Consider the following 26,520-nt stretch of genomic DNA (forward strand, 5'->3'; position numbering starts at 1 on the left):
ACCCTTTAGACGCGGCGTTCAAAGTTGAACGCCGCATCTAAAGTAACAAATATACACTCCCGGCAGCTCATTCGGGCTGATCGGGACCATCGCTTCTGTTTCTACGCAGTACAGGACAGAGATAAAATAATTCTACACAAAATTACTGCAGCCGGCGACTCAGTAGAATTTGAGATTGTTCTCTACATTTAGTGGTTACTAATCACCTGAGAGGTTTCCTGTAGGAATGTCCTCCTTATACTGCTCATCACCGCTCACATCTGTTTCTGGAGCATTAATATTGTTCCGATCTTCTCCCTGATTCATAAGATGTGGAAGAAATATTGTAAAAGTCATCAGACAGTAGGAGAAGTCACGTGGGATGTTATAGATGAGCAGGAGATGAGGAGTCATGGAGGGTGAGGGGACTGACCACAAGAGCTTCACAGCCCTTCTACAGATCATAGGGAATATCTCCATCTACCTGATCCTGATCCTGTGGAAGAAGAGGACGGGGACACCTCTCTGGTGCTGTTCTCTTACTGGATCTGACTGTAGGGAACACATACAGAGACTGAATTCATTCTTTACATACAAATAATGATAGGACGTGTGTATATAGTCATGTCTATTACCTGGTGATGTGAGGGGCTGCTGATCCTCCATCATCACCTGATCCTTGTACTGATCCTTGTGTCCTTCTACATACTCCCACTCCTCCCTGGAGAAATAGACCGCCACGTCCTGACACCTTATAGGAACCTGACACATAATGATACAGTCATCACCCGACCCCTCCAGTGGTGTTACTGTATAATGTCCCAGCATTCCCAGCAGTGTCACCTCTCCAGTCATCACCAGACCCCTCCATTACTGTATAATGTCCCAGCATTCCCAGCAGTGTCACCTCTCCAGTCATCACCAGACCCCTCCATTACTGTATAATGTCCCAGCAGTGTCACCTCTCCAGTCATCACCAGACCCCTCCATTACTGTATAATGTCCCAGCAGTGTCACCTCTCCAGTCATCACCAGACCCTCCATTACTGTATAATGTCCCAGCATTCCCAGCAGTGTCACCTCTCCAGTCATCACCAGACCCCTCCATTACTGTATAATGTCCCAGCATTCCCAGCAGTGTCACCTCTCCAGTCATCACCAGACCCCTCCATTACTGTATAATGTCCCAGCATTCCCAGCAGTGTCACCTCTCCAGTCATCACCAGACCCCTCCATTACTGTATAATGTCCCAGCAGTGTCACCTCTCCAGTCATCACCAGACCCCTCCATTACTGTATAATGTCCCAGCAGTGTCACCTCTCCAGTCATCACCAGACCCCTCCATTACTGTATAATGTCCCAGCAGTGTCACCTCTCCAGTCATCACCAGACCCCTCCATTACTGTATAATGTCCCAGCATTCCCAGCAGTGTCACCTCTCCAGTCATCACCAGACCCCTCCATTACTGTATAATGTCACAGCAGAGTCACCTCTCCAGTCATCACCAGACCCCTCCATTACTGTATAATGTCCCAGCATTCCCAGCAGTGTCACCTCTCCAGTCATCACCAGACCCCTCCATTACTGTATAATGTCCCAGCAGTGTCACCTCTCCAGTCATCACCAGACCCCTCCATTACTGTATAATGTCCCAGCAGTGTCACCTCTCCAGTCATCACCAGACCCCTCCATTACTGTATAATGTCCCAGCATTCCCAGCAGTGTCACCTCTCCAGTCATCACCAGACCTCTCCATTACTGTATAATGTCACAGCAGTGTCACCTCTCCAGTCATCACCAGACCCCTCCATTACTGTATAATGTCCCAGCAGTGTCACCTCTCCAGTCATCACCAGACCCCTCCATTACTGTATAATGTCCCAGCAGTGTCACCTCTCCAGTCATCACCAGACCCCTCCATTACTGTATAATGTCCCAGCAGTGTCACCTCTCCAGTCAACACCAGACCCCTCCATTACTGTATAATGTCCCAGCATTCCCAGCAGTGTCACCTCTCCAGTCATCACCAGACCCCTCCATTACTGTATAATGTCCCAGCAGTGTCACCTCTCCAGTCATCACCAGACCCCTCCATTACTGTATAATGTCCCAGCAGTGTCACCTCTCCAGTCATCACCAGACCCCTCCATTACTGTATAATGTCCCAGCAGTGTCACCTCTCCAGTCATCACCAGACCCCTCCATTACTGTATAATGTCCCAGCAGTGTCACCTCTCCAGTCATCACCAGACCCCTCCATTACTGTATAATGTCCCAGCAGTGTCACCTCTCCAGTCATCACCAGACCTCTCCATTACTGTATAATGTCACAGCATTCCCAGCAGTGTCACCTCTCCAGTCATCACCAGACCCCTCCATTACTGTATAATGTCCCAGCAGTGTCACCTCTCCAGTCATCACCAGACCCCTCCATTACTGTATAATGTCCCAGCAGTGTCACCTCTCCAGTCATCACCAGACCCCTCCATTACTGTATAATGTCCCAGCATTCCCAGCAGTGTCACCTCTCCAGTCATCACCAGACCCCTCCATTACTGTATAATGTCCCAGCAGTGTCACCTCTCCAGTCATCACCAGACCCCTCCATTACTGTATAATGTCCCAGCAGTGTCACCTCTCCAGTCATCACCAGACCCCTCCATTACTGTATAATGTCCCAGCAGTGTCACCTCTCCAGTCATCACCAGACCTCTCCATTACTGTATAATGTCACAGCAGTGTCACCTCTCCAGTCATCACCAGACCCCTCCATTACTGTATAATGTCCCAGCAGTGTCACCTCTCCAGTCATCACCAGACCCCTCCATTACTGTATAATGTCCCAGCAGTGTCACCTCTCCAGTCATCACCAGACCCCTCCATTACTGTATAATGTCCCAGCATTCCCAGCAGTGTCACCTCTCCAGTCATCACCAGACCCCTCCATTACTGTATAATGTCCCAGCAGTGTCACCTCTCCAGTCATCACCAGACCCCTCCATTACTGTATAATGTCCCAGCAGTGTCACCTCTCCAGTCATCACCAGACCCCTCCATTACTGTATAATGTCCCAGCAGTGTCACCTCTCCAGTCGTCACCAGACCCCTCCATTACTGTATTATGTCCCAGCAGTGTCACCTCTCCAGTCATCACCAGACCCCTCCATTACTGTATAATGTCCCAGCAGGGTCACCTCTCCAGTCATCACCAGACCCTCCATTACTGTATAATGTCCCAGCAGTGTCACCTCTCCAGTCATCACCAGACCCCTCCATTACTGTATAATGTCCCAGCATTCCTAGCAGTGTCACCTCTCCAGTCATCACCAGACCCCTCCATTACTGTATAATGTCCCAGCAGTGTCACCTCTCCAGTCATCACCAGACCCCTCCATTACTGTATAATGTCCCAGCAGTGTCACCTCTCCAGTCATCACCAGACCCCTCCATTACTGTATAATGTCCCAGCAGTGTCACCTCTCCAGTCATCACCAGACCCCTCCATTACTGTATAATGTCCCAGCAGTGTCACCTCTCCAGTCATCACCAGACCCCTCCATTACTGTATAATGTCCCAGCAGTGTCACCTCTCCAGTCATCACCAGACCCCTCCATTACTGTATAATGTCCCAGCATTCCCAGCAGTGTCACCTCTCCAGTCATCACCAGACCCCTCCATTACTGTATAATGTCCCAGCAGTGTCACCTCTCCAGTCATCACCAGACCCCTCCATTACTGTATAATGTCCCAGCATTCCCAGCAGTGTCACCTCTCCAGTCATCACCAGACCCCTCCATTACTGTATAATGTCCCAGCAGTGTCACCTCTCCAGTCATCACCAGACCCCTCCATTACTGTATAATGTCCCAGCAGTGTCACCTCTCCAGTCATCACCAGACCCCTCCATTACTGTATAATGTCCCAGCAGTGTCACCTCTCCAGTCATCACCAGACCCCTCCATTACTGTATAATGTCCCAGCAGTGTCACCTCTCCAGTCACCACCAGACCCCTCCATTACTGTATAATGTCCCAGCAGTGTCACCTCTCCAGTCATCACCAGACCCCTCCATTACTGTATAATGTCACAGCAGGGTCACCTCTCCAGTCATCACCAGACCCCTCCATTACTGTATAATGTCCCAGCAGGGTCACCTCTCCAGTCATCACCAGACCCCTCCATTACTGTATAATGTCCCAGCAGTGTCACCTCTCCAGTCATCACCAGACCCCTCCATTACTGTATAATGTCCCAGCAGTGTCACCTCTCCAGTCATCACCAGACCCCCTCCATTACTGTATAATGTCCCAGCAGGGTCACCTCTCCAGTCATCACCAGACCCCTCCATTACTGTATAATGTCCCAGCATTCCCAGCAGTGTCACCTCTCCAGCCATCACCAGACCCCTCCATTACTGTATAATGTCCCAGCATTCCGAGTAGTGTCACCTCTCCAGTCATCACCAGACCCCTCCATTACTGTATAATGTCCCAGCATTCCCAGCAGTGTCACATCTCCAGCCATCACCAGACCCCTCCATTACTGTATAATGTCCCAGCAGTGTCACCTCTCCAGTCATCACCAGACCCCTCCATTACTGTATAATGTCCCAGCAGGGTCACCTCTCCAGTCATCACCAGACCCCTCCATTACTGTATAATGTCCCAGCAGTGTCACCTCTCCAGTCATCACCAGACCCCTCCATTACTGTATAATGTCCCAGCAGGGTCACCTCTCCAGTCATCACCAGATCCCTCCATTACTGTATAATGTCCCAGCAGTGTCACCTCTCCAGTCATCACCAGACCCCTCCATTACTGTATAATGTCCCAGCAGTGTCACCTCTCTAGTCATCACCAGACCCCTCCATTACTGTATAATGTCCCAGCAGTGTCACCTCTCCAGTCATCACCAGACCCCTCCATTACTGTATAATGTCCCAGCAGTGTCACCTCTCCAGTCATCACCAGACCCCTCCATTACTGTATAATGTCCCAGCATTCCCAGCAGTGTCACCTCTCCAGTCATCACCAGACCCCTCCATTACTGTATAATGTCCCAGCAGTGTCACCTCTCCAGTCATCACCAGACCCCTCCATTACTGTATAATGTCCCAGCAGTGTCACCTCTCCAGTCATCACCAGACCCCTCCATTACTGTATAATGTCCCAGCAGGGTCACCTCTCCAGTCAGCAGCTCCATCATCTTGTTGATGAGTTCTCGGATCTTCTGTTCATCCATTTCCTCATGTATCAGGGAGTGAGGTGGGGGCCCCGGGATTGGGCTCAGGGTTTTTCCCCATCCTTCACACACAGGGGCCCGACAGCGCCCACTAGAGGACTTCTTCACTACTGTGTAATCCTGTGTATGGAGAGACACATTAATATCACTACATACATTCCCAGAATCCCTCACTTCTCCAGTCATATCCATCTGTTATTACATAGATAAGAATGAGGTCATGTGATATCACTCCCAGAATCCCTCACCTCTCCAGTCATATCTGTTATAACATAGATAAGAATGAGGTCATGTGACATCACTCCCAGAATCCCTCACCTCTCCCGTCATATCTGTTATAACATAGATAAGAATGAGGTCATGTGACATCACTCCCAGAATCCCTCACCTCTCCAGTCATATCCATCTGTTATTACATAGATAAGAATGAGGTCATGTGACATCACTCCCAGAATCCCTCACCTCTCCAGTCATATCCATCTGTTATTACATAGATAAGAATGAGGTCATGTGACATCACTCCCAGAATCCCTCACCTCTCCAGTCATGTCCATCTGTTATTACATAGATAAGAATGAGGTCATGTGACATCACTCCCAGAATCCCTCACCTCTCTAGTCATATCCATCTGTTATTACATAGATAAGAATGAGGTCATGTGACATCACTCCCAGAATCCCTCACCTCTCCAGTAAGCCGGAAGAGTATCTGTAGGGTGAGGTTTACGATCCTGTCGGCCATCTTGTTCCTGTCTCTCTCCATGGTTGATGGGTCATCCAGGAGAATTCTCTTATATAGAAGATATCAGCAGAGGATCCTGGATTGGAGAAACCTGAAGGGAAGAAGAGGAGACGATGAGAAATGGCGGCTGCAAATAGAAACAACAACAACAGACGGAGAAAGAGACAAATACACAGAAAGTTCTGGATCTTGTGATCTTCTTCCTTAAGTCATAAAACCTTGTGACCTGAAGGGGTTAATAGTAATGTCCCCTCCCCCAGCGCTCCTGATGTCACCACAACCGTATATACCTCCACCTGCAGACTGTACAGGAGCCGTGTGCTTACAGGACCTGCGATGATGTCACCGTCATGTGATCAGTCACATGGAGGAGGAGGAGTCACATGATCAGGGGCTGCTGCTCTAGGCTCATCTGCTCAGTGTATGCAGGACTCTGCTGTGCTGGTTGTGATCGCTGCTGGATGAGCTGAAGTTATGTGTATGCAGCAGAGCTGTGTGTGTGTGATGTGCGTGGTGCAGAGCTGTGTATGTGTGTGTTATATATGTCTGCAGCAGAGCTGTGTGTAATGTGCATGTAGCTGAGCTGTATGTGTACACAGTAGAGCTGTATATGTGTAATGTACATGTAGCTGAGCTGTATGTGTACACAGTAGAGCTGTATATGTGTAATGTACATGTAGCTGAGCTGTATGTGTACACAGTAGAGCTGTATATGTGTAATGTACATGTAGCTGAGCTGTATGTGTACACAGTAGAGCTGTATATGTGTAATGTGCATGTAGCTGAGCTGTATGTGTACACAGTAGAGCTGTATATGTGTAATGTACATGTAGCTGAGCTGTATATGTGTACACAGTAGAGCTGTATATGTGTAATGTGCATGTAGCTGAGCTGTATGTGTACACAGCAGAGCTGTATATGTGTAATGTACATGTAGCTGAGCTGTATATGTGTACACAGTAGAGCTGTATATGTGTAATGTACATGTAGCTGAGCTGTATGTGTACACAGTAGAGCTGTATATGTGTAATGTGCATGTAGCTGAGCTGTATGTGTACACAGTAGAGCTGTATATGTGTAATGTACATGTAGCTGAGCTGTATGTGTACACAGTAGAGCTGTATATGTGTAATGTGCATGTAGCTGAGCTGTATGTGTACACAGTAGAGCTGTATATGTGTAATGTGCATGTAGCTGAGCTGTATGTGTACACAGTAGAGCTGTATATCTGTAATGTGCATGTAGCTGAGCTGTATGTGTACACAGTAGAGCTGTATATGTGTAATGTACATGTAGCTGAGCTGTATGTGTACACAGCAGAGCTGTATATGTGTAATGTGCATGTAGCTGAGCTGTATGTGTACACAGTAGTGCTGTATATGTGTAATGTACATGTAGCTGAGCTGTATGTGTACACAGTAGAGCTGTATATGTGTAATGTGCATGTAGCTGAGCTGTATGTGTACACAGTAGAGCTGTATATGTGTAATGTACATGTAGCTGAGCTGTATGTGTACACAGTAGAGCTGTATATGTGTAATGTGCATGTAGCTGAGCTGTATGTGTACACAGTAGAGCTGTATATGTGTAATGTACATGTAGCTGAGCTGTATGTGTACACAGTAGAGCTGTATATGTGTAATGTACATGTAGCTGAGCTGTATGTGTACACAGTAGAGCTGTATATGTGTAATGTACATGTAGCTGAGCTGTATATGTGTAATGTACATGTAGCTGAGCTGTATGTGTACACAGTAGAGCTGTATATGTGTAATGTACATGTAGCTGAGCTGTATGTGTACACAGTAGAGCTGTATATGTGTAATGTGCATGTAGCTGAGCTGTATGTGTACACAGTAGAGCTGTATATGTGTAATGTACATGTAGCTGAGCTGTATGTGTACACAGTAGAGCTATATATGTGTAATGTACATGTAGCTGAGCTGTATGTGTACACAGTAGAGCTGTATATGTGTAATGTACATGTAGCTGAGCTGTATGTGTACACAGTAGAGCTGTATATGTGTAATGTACATGTAGCTGAGCTGTATGTGTACACAGTAGAGCTGTATATGTGTAATGTGCATGTAGCTGAGCTGTATGTGTACACAGTAGAGCTGTATATGTGTAATGTACATGTAGCTGAGCTGTATGTGTACACAGTAGAGCTGTATATGTGTAATGTACATGTAGCTGAGCTGTATGTGTACACAGTAGAGCTGTATATGTGTAATGTACATGTAGCTGAGCTGTATGTGTACACAGTAGAGCTGTATATGTGTAATGTACATGTAGCTGAGCTGTATGTGTACACAGTAGAGCTGTATATGTGTAATGTACATGTAGCTGAGCTGTATGTGTACACAGTAGAGCTGTATATGTGTAATGTACATGTAGCTGAGCTGTATGTGTGCACAGTAGAGCTGTATATGTGTAATGTACATGTAGCTGAGCTGTATGTGTACACAGTAGAGCTGTATATGTGTAATGTACATGTAGCTGAGCTGTATGTGTACACAGTAGAGCTGTATATGTGTAATGTACATGTAGCTGAGCTGTATGTGTACACAGTAGAGCTGTATATGTGTAATGTACATGCAGCTGAGCTGTATGTGTACACAGTAGAGCTGTATATGTGTAATGTACATGTAGCTGAGCTGTATGTGTACACAGAAGAGCTGTATATGTGTAATGTGCATGTAGCTGAGCTGTATGTGTACACAGTAGAGCTGTATATGTGTAATGTACATGTAGCTGAGCTGTATGTGTACACAGTAGAGCTGTATATGTGTAATGTGCATGTAGCTGAGCTGTATATGTGTAATGTGCATGTAGCTGAGCTGTATGTGTACACAGTAGAGCTGTGTGTAATGTGCATGTAGCTGAGCTGTATGTGTACACAGTAGAGCTGTATATGTGTAATGTGCATGTAGCTGAGCTGTATGTGTACACAGTAGAGCTGTATATGTGTAATGTGCATGTAGCTGAGCTGTATGTGTACACAGTAGAGCTGTATATGTATAATGTGCATGTAGCTGAGCTGTATGTGTACACAGTAGAGCTGTATATGTGTAATGTACATGTAGCTGAGCTGTATGTGTACACAGTAGAGCTGTATATGTGTAATGTGCATGTAGCTGAGCTGTATATATGTAATGTACATGTAGCTGAGCTGTATGTGTACACAGTAGAGCTGTATATGTGTAATGTACATGTAGCTGAGCTGTATGTGTACACAGTAGAGCTGTATATGTGTAATGTACATGTAGCTGAGCTGTATATATGTAATGTACATGTAGCTGAGCTGTATGTGTACACAGTAGAGCTGTATATGTGTAATGTGCATGTAGCTGAGCTGTATATATGTAATGTACATGTAGCTGAGCTGTATGTGTACACAGTAGAGCTGTATATGTGTAATGTGCATGTAGCTGAGCTGTATGTGTACACAGTAGTGCTGTATATGTGTAATGTACATGTAGCTAAGCTGTATATGTACACAGTAGAGCTGTATATGTGTAATGTGCATGTAGCTGAGCTGTATGTGTACACAGTAGAGCTGTATATGTGTAATGTACATGTAGCTGAGCTGTATGTGTACACAGTAGAGCTGTATATGTGTAATGTACATGTAGCTGAGCTGTATGTGTACACAGTAGAGCTGTATATGTGTAATGTACATGTAGCTGAGCTGTATGTGTACACAGTAGAGCTGTATATGTGTAATGTACATGTAGCTGAGCTGTATGTGTACACAGTAGAGCTGTATATGTGTAATGTGCATGTAGCTGAGCTGTATGTGTACACAGTAGAGCTGTATATGTGTAATGTGCATGTAGCTGAGCTGTACGTGTACACAGTAGAGCTGTGTGTAATGTGCATGTAGCTGAGCTGTATGTGTACACAGTAGAGCTGTATATGTGTAATGTACATGTAGCTGAGCTGTATGTGTACACAGTAGAGCTGTATATGTGTAGTGTGCATGTAGCTGAGCTGTATGTGTACACAGTAGAGCTGTATATGTGTAGTGTGCATGTAGCTGAGCTGTATGTGTACACAGTAGAGCTGTATATGTGTAATGTACATGTAGCTGAGCTGTATGTGTACACAGTAGAGCTGTATATGTGTAATGTGCATGTAGCTGAGCTGTATGTGTACACAGTAGAGCTGTATATGTGTAATGTGCATGTAGCTGAGCTGTATGTGTACACAGTAGAGCTGTATATGTGTAATGTACATGTAGCTGAGCTGTATGTGTACACAGTAGAGCTGTATATGTGTAATGTGCATGTAGCTGAGCTGTATGTGTACACAGTAGAGCTGTATATGTGTAATGTACATGTAGCTGAGCTGTATGTGTACACAGTAGAGCTGTATATGTGTAATGTACATGTAGCTGAGCTGTATGTGTACACAGTAGAGCTGTATATGTGTAATGTACATGTAGCTGAGCTGTATATGTGTAATGTACATGTAGCTGAGCTGTATGTGTACACAGTAGAGCTGTATATGTGTAATGTACATGTAGCTGAGCTGTATGTGTACACAGTAGAGCTGTATATGTGTAATGTGCATGTAGCTGAGCTGTATGTGTACACAGTAGAGCTGTATATGTGTAATGTACATGTAGCTGAGCTGTATGTGTACACAGTAGAGCTATATATGTGTAATGTACATGTAGCTGAGCTGTATGTGTACACAGTAGAGCTGTATATGTGTAATGTGCATGTAGCTGAGCTGTATGTGTACACAGTAGAGCTGTATATGTGTAATGTACATGTAGCTGAGCTGTATGTGTACACAGTAGAGCTGTATATGTGTAATGTACATGTAGCTGAGCTGTATGTGTACACAGTAGAGCTGTATATGTGTAATGTACATGTAGCTGAGCTGTATGTGTACACAGTAGAGCTGTATATGTGTAATGTACATGTAGCTGAGCTGTATGTGTACACAGAAGAGCTGTATATGTGTAATGTGCATGTAGCTGAGCTGTATGTGTACACAGTAGAGCTGTATATGTGTAATGTACATGTAGCTGAGCTGTATGTGTACACAGTAGAGCTGTATATGTGTAATGTGCATGTAGCTGAGCTGTATATGTGTAATGTGCATGTAGCTGAGCTGTATGTGTACACAGTAGAGCTGTATAGGTGTAATGTACATGTAGCTGAGCTGTATGTGTACACAGTAGAGCTGTGTGTAATGTGCATGTAGCTGAGCTGTATGTGTACACAGTAGAGCTGTATATGTGTAATGTGCATGTAGCTGAGCTGTATGTGTACACAGTAGAGCTGTATATGTGTAATGTGCATGTAGCTGAGCTGTATGTGTACACAGTAGAGCTGTATATGTGTAATGTGCATGTAGCTGAGCTGTATGTGTACACAGTAGAGCTGTATATGTGTAATGTACATGTAGCTGAGCTGTATGTGTACACAGTAGAGCTGTATATGTGTAATGTGCATGTAGCTGAGCTGTATATATGTAATGTACATGTAGCTGAGCTGTATGTGTACACAGTAGAGCTGTATATGTGTAATGTACATGTAGCTGAGCTGTATGTGTACACAGTAGAGCTGTATATGTGTAATGTACATGTAGCTGAGCTGTATATATGTAATGTACATGTAGCTGAGCTGTATGTGTACACAGTAGAGCTGTATATGTGTAATGTGCATGTAGCTGAGCTGTATATATGTAATGTACATGTAGCTGAGCTGTATGTGTACACAGTAGAGCTGTATATGTGTAATGTGCATGTAGCTGAGCTGTATGTGTACACAGTAGTGCTGTATATGTGTAATGTACATGTAGCTAAGCTGTATATGTACACAGTAGAGCTGTATATGTGTAATGTGCATGTAGCTGAGCTGTATGTGTACACAGTAGAGCTGTATATGTGTAATGTACATGTAGCTGAGCTGTATGTGTACACAGTAGAGCTGTATATGTGTAATGTACATGTAGCTGAGCTGTATGTGTACACAGTAGAGCTGTATATGTGTAATGTACATGTAGCTGAGCTGTATGTGTACACAGTAGAGCTGTATATGTGTAATGTACATGTAGCTGAGCTGTATGTGTACACAGTAGAGCTGTATATGTGTAATGTGCATGTAGCTGAGCTGTATGTGTACACAGTAGAGCTGTATATGTGTAATGTGCATGTAGCTGAGCTGTACGTGTACACAGTAGAGCTGTGTGTAATGTGCATGTAGCTGAGCTGTATGTGTACACAGTAGAGCTGTATATGTGTAATGTACATGTAGCTGAGCTGTATGTGTACACAGTAGAGCTGTATATGTGTAGTGTGCATGTAGCTGAGCTGTATGTGTACACAGTAGAGCTGTATATGTGTAGTGTGCATGTAGCTGAGCTGTATGTGTACACAGTAGAGCTGTATATGTGTAATGTACATGTAGCTGAGCTGTATGTGTACACAGTAGAGCTGTATATGTGTAATGTGCATGTAGCTGAGCTGTATGTGTACACAGTAGAGCTGTATATGTGTAATGTGCATGTAGCTGAGCTGTATGTGTACACAGTAGAGCTGTATATGTGTAATGTACATGTAGCTGAGCTGTATGTGTACACAGTAGAGCTGTATATGTGTAATGTACATGTAGCTGAGCTGTATGTGTACACAGTAGAGCTGTATATGTGTAAAGTACATGTAGCTGAGCTGTATGTGTACACAGTAGAGCTGTATATGTGTAATGTGCATGTAGCTGAGCTGTATGTGTACACAGTCGAGCTGTATATGTGTAATGTGCATGTAGCTGAGCTGTACGTGTACACAGTAGAGCTGTATATGTGTAATGTGCATGTAGCTGAGCTGTACGTGTACACAGTAGAGCTGTATATGTGTAATGTACATGTAGCTGAGCTGTATGTGTACACAGTAGAGCTGTATATGTGTAGTGTGCATGTAGCTGAGCTGTATGTGTACACAGTAGAGCTGTATATGTGTAATGTACATGTAGCTGAGCTGTATGTGTACACAGTAGAGCTGTATATGTGTAATGTGCATGTAGCTGAGCTGTATGTGTACACAGTAGAGCTGTATATGTGTAATGTGCATGTAGCTGAGCTGTATGTGTACACAGTAGAGCTGTATATGTGTAATGTACATGTAGCTGAGCTGTTTGTGTACACAGTAGAGCTGTATATGTGTAGTGTGCATGTAGCTGAGCTGTATGTGTACACAGTAGAGCTGTATATGTGTAATGTACATGTAGCTGAGCTGTATGTGTACACAGTAGAGCTGTATATGTGTAATGTGCATGTAGCTGAGCTGTATGTGTACACAGTAGAGCTGTATATGTGTAATGTGCATGTAGCTGAGCTGTATGTGTACACAGTAGAGCTGTGTGTAATGTACATGTAGCTGAGCTGTATGTGTACACAGTAGAGCTGTATATGTGTAATGTGCATGTAGCTGAGCTGTATGTGTACACAGTAGAGCTGTATGTGGGAAGCCTATCGGCTGAATTTGTGGGAGGGGCCAGGGGTATTTAACGCCCGGCCTCTCTGCAGCCGGGGCGTTCGTTGTACAGCGTTGGTGGACGTCGGAGGAAGGTGACGTCACCAATCAGGGACTTCCGGTTCTGACAGCGGCGCACAGCGAGCGGGCGGTGTAAGTCTCCAGACTCTAACGAGAAGATCGGGTAAGTGCCGGGTCCCGGCACCTGTCAAAGCACATAGTCCGCTGCAAGGGCTTCCGCCGACCGAGAGTCAATCCACATATGCGGTGGATTCGTGGGATCCATGTTTACTAGAGTGGGGTATTGAAATAGTGATCACGATACAGGGGGAGGGGGGGCGGTGGGCTCGGCAGTGCCGCGGGGGTTTTCACACCACAGACGTTACGACGGGGATTTCGGAAACAAGCGCAGCATTTGCACCAAGATGCTGTTTAATCATTGAGCCGCAGTTGTCACAATGTTATAGGGGTAATATCTATTGGTAAGGGGTTGTCATGTCATTTGTACTTCACAGGTGCAAGAGTACTTGCTACAAGTCCTGTCGTCATTCTAGACTGGTAGGTATGTTTAAGAGTGTTTAACAGCATTTGGGGTTCAGGTGGTTATAATGATGCTAGGTTGTTGTCCATTCTGACGCACACGGATGGGTCGGGCGGTGCGCGTGCTGCGGTTGCTCTGGGGACATGGCTATGGCAGGACCGCTGAGCAGGCCATGGTCGTGTTTCCGGGGCGGCCGTCAGCCGTGTCTTCTTCGAGCATACGTTAGTGTTGTCTCAAACAGTGTATGGATCAGACTCCGAGGCAAATTGTTGGGTTGGAGACCGATGTAAAAAAAAAAAAATATATATAGTAATAAAAAAAAAAAAAAAAATATAGTAAAAAAAAAAAAAAAAATGTTGTTCACTTACCACGACTGGTCTCACAACGTACATTTTAGGACACTTGGTTGCTACTGACACGTCATTCAGAGCACACCGCACGTAACACATGCAGGTAGATATTAACCCATTACCCTGACACGTTTTCAGGGGGTAGCTTCGGCTGGTTGCTGCTGACACGTCTTCAGAGCTTACTTTACGGCATACTTGTAGTAGGCGATCGCCCGTGTTCCTGACACGCTTTCAGGGGGGCAACCTACGATTGGTTGCTGCTGACACGTCTTCAGAGTATACCATACGTTAAGGATAAGTACATGTTCTACCATTGTCCTGACACACTCAAGGGGCGGGTAACAACGATCAGGTTGCTGCTGACACGTCTTCAGAGCAACACTCGACTGTATTGATATACGCAACTATCTCCTGACACATCCGTAAGGAGGGGGTCACAAGGTGGCGATCAACGCGGTTGTCAGAGCAATGGCATGATTCTTAGGCACGGTGTAACACATCCATTACCACATTCTATACGGGCCGGCGCCAACGTCAAGCGCTCGGATCCTCACTTGCGCACGGTGTTATGATAGGATGAGGGTGATGGTTGCATAAACAAGGGTACCACTGCAGTTGGGACGGTTCACAATTTTGCTCGGTTCATCGACCAGGACAACCGCTGGGTACACAATGAGGTGGTAGGCACTTGAGTCAAAAGTTGTTACATGGTAGTATACTAATATATAACGTTGTTTTAGGTCCTGGCCAGACGATTGGCGCTGGTTGTTTGCAGGTCAGTAGTTAGGGGGTGTATTTAGGTGGAGTTGATAGTCGTATGTGGTTTTCATGTCTCGTTAATCTTTCCCCGGCACCCGTTACGGCCCGGACAGGTGGTAGCATCATGTCAAACGCATCAGACATTGAAGAGACCTTGTCCGTCCCAGAGACCCCTGCCAGGAGCTCCGAGCAGGGAGTGGGTACTGCTTATAGGTCATGGACAATTCCCAGATTGATGGAGGAACTCCGCAAGAAGGGAATTCCATTTCCGGCTTCAGCCAGGAAAGCGGAATTGTACAAGCTTCTGATGTCAGGAGAGGAAGCTAGCGGAAGTCAACAGGACATGTCAGGGCAGACTGTGGCCACGTCTTTGGCACAACTACACAATATGATGAACAGCGTGATGTCTTCCTTGTCCAGCCTGCAATCCAGAATGGACACAATGGAGAAGGGTGGTGCATCCCAAGCATCAGTCCCTCCTACGGTAGTTGCAGCGGCAGCGCCAGCTACTTCTGCGGTGGCAGTGCCTTTAGGTAGGGGAACTATGCCTCCAAAGATTACACCATCCCACTTCATTCCTGCTGCCATTCGCAGAGATATTCTCGATGGCAAGGACGTTAACCTGGCATCCTTGCTTATCAGTACCCAGGACGTCACTGAGACCAAGACAGTGGCGTGTGGAGAGGTCTCAGTTGTCTTCAAGAGTAAGGATGCCAGGTTAAATCGTAAGCTTACAATAGTTGAATTTGTCATTGCTTTCAGCTTATACAGAGATGTGGTTTGCACAGCAAAACCAGAAAGAAGGGAGGAGCTGGATCTGTACTTATACAAGTTGTCTGAGTTCGCATACAAGTATGGTGGGTCCTATTTTTACGAGTACCACAAGTCCTTTGCGGCAAAGGCAGCGGCAGGGGTCAGCCAGTTTGCTTACGAGACTGACTGGAGTGTCGTGGACACCGAACTGTATTGTAAGCACTTCGCTGGGTTGAAGGCACCCACCTGCACGATCTGCCAATCCATCTCCCACACTGCCCCGTGGTGTTCCAGCATTGGCCAAGAACCAGAGCCAAGCACCAGCAGGAGTATCATGGCGTCACCTGCTCCCGGTCATAAGTTCTCGTCTGCAGTAGACAAACTGGGGCGCCCTGTGAGATTCCTGGGCAGGAGCCAGGTGTGCAACAACTACAATTTGTCGAGTTGTAATTTCAGTAACTGTAGGTTGTTGCACGTCTGCTTACTTTGCTTCCGGGCCCATCCCAGCTCGTTGTGCTCCCAGAGGTCTCAGCAGTCTTGACTAGACGGGGTTCAGGTCGGTGCGTTGGCTTGGGTGTTGGCTAGTCACCCGGAACAAGACTGGGTACAATGGTTACTCGCAGGTTTCAGGACGGGTTTTCACACAGGGTTAGTGGCGTTACCTCAATCCACTTTTGAGTGTGAGAATCTAGCGTCAGCCACGAAACAGCCCCAGGTGGTTACGGAATTGATACAACAGGAGTTAGCGAAGGGCTATATAATAGGGCCTTTTCAGTCCTCACCATATGAAGTTTGGAGGGTCAGCCCGGTGGGGGTGGTGACGGGTAAATTCTCTAATAAAAAACGTCTAATTTACGATTCATCTGCCCCGTATTCCTCTGTGGTACCCAGTTTAAACGCTCTGATCCCATCTGAGGAATTTTCTATGAAATACGCTTCCATAGACCAGGCCATACAGGTTATTCTCCAGTTGGGGCCAGGCACATGGTTGGCGAAGGCGGACATTACCGATGCTTTCAAGCTGCTACCAGTGGCCGAAGAGTTGTGGAAGTGGTATGGCATAAAATGGCAGGGCATGTACTATTTCGCGTCAAAATTAACGTTCGGCTCAAAAAGCAGCCCTTGGTTGTTCGAACAGCTGGCACGAGCGTTACACTGGGCGTTGGTCAATGTAACAGATTGCAGATACGTGATACATTATCTGGATGATTTCCTCTTGTTAGATTCCCCAGGGTGTGTTCCCGACAGCCTGTCCACATTGAGGTCATTGTTCCACACCCTTGGTGTACCTGTGTCTCCCAAAAAAACAGAAGGTCCAGCGGTCACTATCACGTTCCTTGGCGTGATATTAGACACGGAGAAAATGCAGGCTAGCCTGCCAGCAGACAAGTTAAGCAGGATCAAGGAGACCATCCAGAAATTTGTGAGAACCAGGGTGACATCAAGGGTGGAACTCCAGAGTTTGTTAGGTATGTTGGCCTTCGCTATGCGGATAATTCCACAAGGTAGATCCTTTGTTTCTAGGTTGTTAGCACTACTGTCTTCATCAACCAAGCCAAGTAGTCAGGTTAGGTTGGGTCCCGAGGCACTGGCTGATTTACACATGTGGCACAACCACATCAGCCAGTGGAATGGGGTGTCCATGTTTTTGCCAGCAGTCACGGACGATTCTCCTAAGGTACACACGGATGCTACGGGTACGTTGGGTTTTGCAGCAATACACGGCGGTCGGTGGATGGCCGGCCCGTGGCCACCAGAGGTTCTGGGGGTCCCGGGGTTTGGTCGCACCTCCGCGTTGTTTGAAGTTTATCCCATCGTGGCTGCGGCAGTGGTTTGGGGGCCCTTATGGTCGAACTCCACGGTCACCTTTTTTTGTGATAATTTGGCCACAGTACAGGCAGTCAATAAGAGCAGATCCAAGTCATTACAGGTCATGAGCTACTTGCGCAGACTGGTATGGGTAGCACTACAGCATAATTTCAATTTCACAGCGTGTCACATAGCGGGCACTTGCAACACAGCGGCTGACGCCTTATCCAGGGGTAACTATGATCTCTTTTTTCAGGTCACACCAGGTGCAGACCGAGTAGCAACCCCAGTGCCTCCACATCAGGTGCTGACGCTGGATTAAGGCGTTACTCCTTGTTAGCAGAAACCTTAGTGAGAAGTTCCCTAGCCCCGAGGACAAGAAAGGCTTATGCAGCGGCTATCAGGCTGTACAGCTCATTCCTGGACAGACACGCTCTACCATGGGGCTTCAACATTCCCACCATACTGCAGTTCTTGGCCTTTTGCCACTCTGATTTAGGCTTGTCATACAACACCATTAAATTACATTTATCCGGGATTCAACACTACCACGCGTTACAGTTTCCCGGCGAGCCTTCCATATGCTCCACACATGTTATCAAGGCCACTTTGAAGGGGATCAATTCCAGCAGCATCCCGCGTGTGAGTCCAAGGCAGCCTATCACAGGGCAAATGTTTAGGGACATGTCGGCTCTACTTGACTCCGCTCCATTCGGATGGTTTCACAGCAAGGTCATCAAGGTCAGCATATACTTAGCTCTCTATGGGTTTCTGAGGCCTGGGGAGTTCACTTGTGCGTCACGAGCAGCACCGTTTGTAGAGAAAATGCAACTTAGCATCAGACAAGATTATGCAGAGCTGACATTACGGGGTACCAAAACTTGCAAGAAGGCTACTGCGATACGGTACTATCCCTCCGGCAATCCCTGGTGTCCGCTAGTGGTACTTTCCGAGTGGGCAAGCATCATGAACAATCGATCAGAGGTAAGGCCGTTGCTGCCGTTTGATTCTGCACCACTCACTACTTCGCAATTTGTCAGTCACGTGCGCACATTGGTCAGGCTGTTGGGTCTTGACCCACGCTGCTACTCGGGACATTCATTCCGTATAGGGGCAGCCTCAGCAGCCTCCAGGCACGGAGTACCAGTACACGTGCTAAAAAAGTTAGGTAGATGGAACTCTAATGCCTTCACTACATACATTCCGAACCCCCAGCTGGAAATGGCGGATGTATTCAGAGTGTTAGTTTTATAAGGAATAAAATTAATTGCTTGCATCATTAAACCTATCTGTGTCATTTTTGCCCTCTATAGGCGTGCCCTCGTTCGCGGTTTTGGCACAATTCAACCGCTGTTAGAAGAAGTGATAGGGTCAGTTAGAACCAACCTAGGTTATGACATTTGCATTTAGTGGTAGGATGTGTTTTCAGGTGGACAAGCTGAATAGCAGATCGGGATGGAGGGTTGGTAAGTACGTACATTTTCTATACATGGGCCACGACCACAAATGTATAATGTACATGTAGCTGGGCTGTATGTGTACACAGTAAAGCTGTATATGTGTAATGTACATGTAGCTGTGCTGTATGTGTACACAGTAGAGCTGTATATGTGTAATGTACATGTAGCTGAGCTGTATGTGTACACAGTAGAGGTGTATATGTGTAATGTGCATGTAGCTGAGATGTATGTGTACACAGTAGAGCTGTATATGTGTAATGTGCATGTAGCTGAGCTGTATGTGTACACAGTAGCGCTGTATATGTGTAATGTACATGGAGCTGAGCTGTATGTGTACACAGTAAAGCTGTATATGTGTAATGTACATGTAGCTGTGCTGTATGTGTACACAGTAGAGCTGTATATGTGTAATGTACATGTAGCTGAGCTGTATGTGTACACAGTAGAGCTGTATTTGTGTAATGTACATGTAGCTGAGCTGTATGTGTACACAGTAGAGCTGTATATGTGTAATGTGCATGTAGCTGAGCTGTATGTGTACACAGTAGAGCTGTATATGTGTAATGTACATGTAGCTGAGCTGTATGTGTACACAGTAGAGCTGTATATGTGTAATGTACATGTAGCTGAGCTGTATGTGTACACAGTAGAGCTGTATATGTATAATGTACATGTAGCTGGGCTGTATGTGTACACAGTAAAGCTGTATATGTGTAATGTACATGTAGCTGAGCTGTATGTGTACACAGTAGAGCTGTATATGTGTAATGTACATGTAGCTGAGCTGTATGTGTACACAGTAGAGCTGTATATGTGTAATGTACATGTAGCTGAGCTGTATGTGTACACAGGAGAGCTGTATATGTATAATGTACATGTAGCTTGGCTGTATGTGTACACAGTAAAGCTGTATATGTGTAATGTACATATATGTAACGAGCAAAGCAGAAGGAATTCCACCTGCCCATTGACTTAATCAAGTGGGCTGGTACGTTATGCCGAGAGGCTTCAGAGGCCGCACCCATGCGGAAAGAATGTCCAGATATGGTTCTAGGATCGTGCCCTGATGCTGCCACTAGTGTGCGTATATGTTTGACAAAAGGGGCTGTTGTAAGTGGCCGGCTATCGAGCGGCAGTAGTGGACTGTTGTGAGGTGCGTGCTGGTGGACTAACTGTAAACTGTCTAATAACGACACTGGACACCATTTGTGTCCGGCCGGGAAGTAGGTGACCTGGACCTCCTGTCTTGAGGTTTTAGTGGACCGGAGCGTAAGTACCTGGTTGTTATGCGTCAACTGTCGCTTGGACAACCCCTGTCCTGAAGTAGAACCGGACGTGAACTCACCGGGTCGCAAGAACCCGTAAAACCCAAGATACATGGCTGCCTTTATGGTGAGACTGAGGGGTAAGCCAAACGGGGACATGTCCAGCATATCCAACATACCCCTGAAGAGTTCACTAGAGACAGGAACCCGAGTGGGCGCCCTAGTAGGGGCCACGTTGCTAATCCCTCTGAGAATGGCTTTAATGGGATGTGATGCAAATAAAGAAGGCCTCACCGGGTACTGCATGGACAAAAAATGCTGCACCCCTGCCAAATAATTCTTGATAGTACTGTGTGATAGTGATGAAGCAGAGTGGCAAAAAGCGACAAAGCTAAGTAGTGAAGAAATGTAATCAGTGTTCTCCTCTGGATGTGTGGAGAGGAACCTCTGGTATGTGTCCCAACCTAACTGATAGCAGGACTTAGTTCTGGCCGAGAGGGAACTGGTGATGAGTTAGTTTGCCAGCCGTCTATACTGGCTCAACCCAGCACCAGCGACTGGAACAGGGGTATTGCTGTGCCCATGGGATCCGCGTCTGGTGCCACCTGAAAGAAAAGACTAATTTTATTCCTTGATAGGGCGTCAGCTGCTACATCGTGCGACCCTTCTAAGAACTGGGCCGTGAACTGGAAGTTGTTCTGTAAGGACAACTGTACCAGCCTCCTAAGGAACCTCATGACCTGTGGGGACCTGGACCTCCCCTTGTTTAAAATCTCCACTGTGGCAGAATTGTCACTGTCGAGCCCAGCTGTAACCCCAGACCTGCGCTGCAACCACTATCGGAAAAATTTCGAACAGTGCGGAGTATGTTTCAAACCTGGGGACGCTGCTGACCTGCGCTGGCCATTGATCGGCTACCGAAAATGGCCGCGAACCCCAACGCTGAGGAAGCGTCCGTGAATACCTTAGGAGAGGAGTCTGATGCTATCGGTGTAAAAAAGAAGTCGAGGAACTCCTGCCACATGATTAGGTCTTCTACTGCCTCGTGACCGATGTGGATGATACTGTCTTGGCATGGAGCCGCAGACAAGAATGCCAGGAGCCGCGACACGAACGAACGCCCTTGAGGAATTATCCTCATCGCGAACACCAGCATGCCTAGGAGGCTCTGTAACTCCACCCTAGTGGTGACTTGAGAACGGGTGAACCTACCAATCACCGCTCTGATCCTCTCTAACTTTTCTTGAGGAAGCCTGGCCTACATCCTATTATCACCTAAAACTACCCCTAAGAAGGTTAGCGACCTAGTCGGCCCTTCTACTTTGTTGGTTGACACCGGGATTCCCAGTCTGTCAAAAAGCTGCAGTCCTTCCTTTAACTGGTATGGACAAACCCCTGGTTGCTCGATCAGTAGGAAGTCATCCAAGTAGTGCAACATATGTTTGCAACCCAGCACTTTTTCTAGTGCCCAGTGAAGGGCTATGGCCAGTTGGTCAAAGAGCCATTGGCTGCTCTTCGACCCGAATGTTGGCCTCACTGCAAAGTAGTACTTCTCCATCCACTTGATGCCGTACCACTGCCATAGTTCTTGTTTTACTGGCAGCAATTTAAAAGCATCCGCTATGTCAATTTTGGACAAGGACACCCCTGCGCCCAGTTGCAGGATCATTTGGATGGCCTGGTCTATGGAGGCGTACTTCATCCCAAACTCCTCAGATGGAATTAGGGAGTTGAGGCTGGGAACTATGGAGGAATGAGGTGCTGACAAATCGTACACAAGACGCCTTTTATTATTAAATTTCCCCACCACAATACTGATGGGGCTCACCCTCCAAGCGTCAAATGGAGGTGAGGAGAAAGGTCCGATGACGAAGCCCTTGTTTACCTCCGCCTGGAGCAATTCCGTCACTGCGTCCGGATTGTGGGAGGCGGACCTGAGGTTGTCGCACTCGTAGGTGGACTGGGGCAGGGCTATTAACCCCGTGTGGAATCCTTGCCGGAAACCGTCCAACAGCCACTTCACCCATCCTTGGTCGTGATGTGCCCCCAGAATCCTACCCAGGGCCGAGACACGGACCACGCCTAGTCATGCCTGGTAGGCCTTCTGGGGGAAGACCGTCCTTGGATGGCCTCGGTAGCAACTGAAACATACGTGAAGGAGCCTACACTGATTGTAGTTACACGTAGAGGTGTTGAAGTTATTGCAGATTTGATTTCTGCCTAGGTAACGGACTGGCCTCCCTAATCTGTCCTTGCTAGGCATGCTCTTCGGGCCCGTGCCTGCCAACGTGCCAGCGCCTCTTCCCACCGGGGCCTCCTTGGGGGTCGAGGTCGCACCAGGCTGCCGTGTGGGAGATGGACTGACACGTCCCGCACGCCGGAGCCCTTAAGCCCGCAAAGTGCTGACAGAAAAGCTCTGTGTCTACTCTCGACCAATCCGTCACGTATACGAACTGCGCCAAGGTGGCCGCTGCCTTGGCTGCAAACTACTTATGGTAATCGTAATACGCTGTGCCACCATATCTGTAGCCCAGATCGGTGACGTATAGTAGGTACGCATCCAGCTCCTCTCTCCTGTCAGGCCTCACGGAGCATATGACATCGCGGTACATACTAAAGCCTATGACAAACTCCGGAATCGTTAGCTTCCGACTGAGTCTGGCGTCTTTGCTTTTAAACATTACGGAAAGTTCTCCGCATGAGACGACCCTGGTCTCAGTGATGTCATGGGTGGCGATCAGCAAGGACGCCAAGTTGACGTCTCTACCCTCTAAAATGTCCTTCTTGATGGTAGGACTGATGAAGTGAGCTTGGCTGACCCGGGGCGGTTCCAGCATCCTACTTGAGGAGCCCGCCTGTGGACCGGGCGCAACTGGTACCAGCTGGAGACAAGGCTTGGGGACCTGTTGAGCAGGGGCCTGTATCGCGGCTGCTGCCACTGGTGGAGCGGCCTGCACCCTGTCTCTGTCCATAGAGTCCAGCCTGTCCTGAAAACCTGAGACTGCATCCAGGACCGAGCTCATCATCTCGTGTAGCTGTGTGATGGGGTTTTCAACCGAAGTGGTCCCTCCGGTCTCTTGACCAGATCCAGCCTCTGACTCTGCTCTAAGCAACTTGTAGAGCTGCGCCTTCCTGGCGGAGGCTGGGTAGGTCACCCCTTTCTTACGGAGCTCCTACATAAGCCTGGGGAGTGTCCAGTTGCGGTATGCCTGAGAGTTACCCCTGTCAGACCCTCTGACAGGCATCTCTGGCAGGGACCTGGTCTCCTCAATATCGGAGGCGTGAGACATCCTGACACCACCTGTCCGGGCCAACGAATTGGGTGCCGGTAGAAGACAAAACAGAAGATAAACAACCATAGCCTGGACAGCGCCTGGAGCTCTCCGTTTGAACGTTCCTATACACACCTGAAAACCACGACACTTCACTTGGTAACTGAAAAGCACTGCGAGGCGAGCTCTAGATACATAAGACATGACATATTTAACACGACATGGCATAAGCGAGAACGCACCTGCACTCTCAGTGCGGACAGCCGAACGCGGCCTGCACCACTGCCTTTTGACCTTTGAAGCAACTAAACCAAAAACATACATAAGTTTGTTTTTTTTTTGCGTTCTGAAGACTTGTCAGAAATAACATAACCAACCGTGACACGACTGCTCTGAAGATGAGTCAGTAAACAGCGTGAGTGTGTGCGTTTGCTCTGAGGGCGTGTCAGTAACAATATGACTTGTGAATTTTTATGTAGAACTGCTCGGGAGAGCAGTTCAAAACTGACCAGTGAGTTGCTCCGAAGACGTGTCAGTAACAACATGGTCCTATTACTTTTTTTTTTTTGTGTTACCAAATTGCAGTGCTGAGTGCAGGCCAAGTGCTACCTGTCCTGAACTCGCCCGCCCTATACCATACATGTTTACGGAAAACAAACCATAAACAATAACCCACCTTCCGTTTATCCAAAGACCAGCAGGTGTAGACACGCAGGAAACTATAACACAACAAAACATGACAGCAACGTTTATAAGGTAACCTGGTGACAGCCTGCTGCGTGCCCCAAGTCCCTTAAACCCCTAACTCTGGTTGCTACGGAAGGCGTCAGTGCGGTTGCCCGTGACAACTGCGTCTGAACCTCCTTCCCGGGGGCCCCTGAGTGTGAAGGGTTAATGGACTCTGAATGGGTGACCCTCAGTTTATTGTGCAGTACTGCTTGGACCTGACATCAGTAGTGCCTGTGACTGCAGTCTGGAGCCCCCCGGCCCACCAGGTGTTAATGAAGTGAAAGCTGTTAAATAGTTCAAAATTTTCTGCAACATGTGCCCGTTGCTACGGGATCCAACACGGGATGCCACCGATCAACTCCCAGCAGAGCCTTTAGGACGTCAGCGCCGTGTCAGAACCCCGCCGCCTGCTGTAGCTGCTTGGCATCACAGGGAGCCATGATCCTCAGCCCGGCCCAGCGTGAGGCGCCTCTTTTAAATTTGTTTTCCTTTTTTTTATTATTTATTTATTTTAATTTTTGTAATATTTTTTTTTTCCCAGCAGCAACTGAACCACAGGCGCAGCCTGCCGGGAGTGGGAGTACAACGCTCGCAGACCGGACACCGCAGACCCCCAGGGCCCCGAAAGTAAGTGCGCGCCGGCCCCCTCTGTGTGCGCACGTGTGTCTCCCCGCAACCAGAGGTCTCAGCAGCAGGGGAGACCTTTAGACACCGAGGTGCAGCACACAGGGAAAGGACAAGTGGGCATAAAACACTTTTTAGTACATGCGCTCCGGGAGCTGGCCCCCGTGTGCCGCACATGTGTGTCTCCCCGCCGCCGTGCGCAACCAGAGGTCTCAGCAGCAGGGGAGACCATGAGACACCGAGGTGCAGCACACAGGGAAAGGACAAGTGGGCATAAAACACTTTTTAGTACATGCGCTCCGGGAGCTGGCCCCCGTGTGCCGCACATGTGTGTCTCCCCGCCGCCGTGCGCAACCAGAGGTCTCAGCAGCAGGGGAGACCATGAGACACCGAGGTGCAGCACACAGGGAAAGGACAAGTGGGCATAAAAACACTTTTTAGTACGTGCGCTCCGGGAGCTGGCCTCTGTGTGCCGCACATGTGTGTCTCCCCGCCGCCGTGCGCAACCAGAGGTCTCAGCAGCAGGGGAGACCATGAGACACCGAGGTGCAGCACACAGGGAAAGGACAAGTGGGCATAAAAACACTTTTTAGTACGTGCGCTCCGGGAGCTGGCCTCTGTGTGCCGCACATGTGTGTCTCCCCGCCGCGCGCAACCGGAGGTCTCGGCAGCAGGGGAGACCATGAGACACCGAGGTGCGGCCCACAGGGGAAAAAGAGTGTGCATGAGAAAACACAGCAGGGACCCCTGGGTTTAAGCAGCTGGCGCAGCGGCCAGAGCACATGCAAAGAACGGTACCAGGGCCGAGACGGCGCTTACCTTACAAATCGCTGAAGCGGACTGGAACTGTACACACGGCAAACACATGTGGAACACCCGGGGAACGTAAGGACTCTCTGCAGTGTAAACACTGCACAACACCACATACGCCCTGATTGAGGTGAGAGGAGGGTATTTATAGGAGACCGCCCCTCCCACAATTATAGCCCAAGGGCTTTCACACATATGCGCGTCTGTGTTCGCATAGATGGTCCTGTCGCATGAGTTTGTTTCCAATGTGTGCATCTTCTGAAACACGGGGACTGCAGCGCTGCCGAATATAGATGACATAGGAACACTGGCGATATCGAGAGTATGTTCATACCAGCAGTATGATTCTATACATGTTTTTATACAATGTATCTTTGTAGAAGTATACATTCTTCATACAGTGTTTTCAAAGATGTATTTGTATTTCTTGTATCTTCACAACAATACACTTGTATACACTGCAGGGGCCTGGGATGTATACACTGCAGGGGCCCGGGATGTATACGCTGCAGGGGCCGGGATGTATACGCTGCAGGGGCCGGGGATGTATACACTGCAGGCGCCGGGGATGTATACGCTGCAGGGGCCGGGGATGTATACGCTGCAGGCGCCGGGGATGTATACGCTGCAGGGGCCGGGGATGTATACGCTGCAGGGGCCTGGGATGTATACGCTGCAGGGGCCTGGGATGTATACGC

At 47.7% G+C, this 26,520-nt stretch overlaps 2 protein-coding genes across 2 annotated transcripts in view; both read right to left on the reverse strand.

Annotated features, from left to right (window-relative positions):
* The window catches only part of LOC130298779 (oocyte zinc finger protein XlCOF6-like), a 45,668-nt gene extending 39,197 nt beyond the window's left edge, over positions 1-6,471 (reverse strand). Inside the window, exons 1-5 of the mRNA XM_056551365.1 lie at positions 5,908-6,471; positions 5,164-5,343; positions 615-741; positions 464-531; positions 207-297 (exon numbers count right to left, since the gene is read on the reverse strand). Coding sequence (XP_056407340.1) covers positions 207-297; positions 464-531; positions 615-741; positions 5,164-5,343; positions 5,908-5,985 — 544 coding nt within the window. The 5' untranslated portion in view covers positions 5,986-6,471. The remainder of the gene's footprint in view (positions 1-206; positions 298-463; positions 532-614; positions 742-5,163; positions 5,344-5,907) is intronic.
* LOC130306275 (zinc finger protein 268-like) overlaps positions 1-26,520 on the reverse strand; it is a 189,915-nt gene that overhangs the window by 86,674 nt on the left and 76,721 nt on the right. The gene's annotated exons all lie outside the window — the stretch shown is intronic.

Source organism: Hyla sarda, chromosome 1 (genome assembly GCF_029499605.1).
Source record: "Hyla sarda isolate aHylSar1 chromosome 1, aHylSar1.hap1, whole genome shotgun sequence".
In the NCBI taxonomy this organism is placed as follows: domain Eukaryota; kingdom Metazoa; phylum Chordata; class Amphibia; order Anura; family Hylidae; genus Hyla; species Hyla sarda.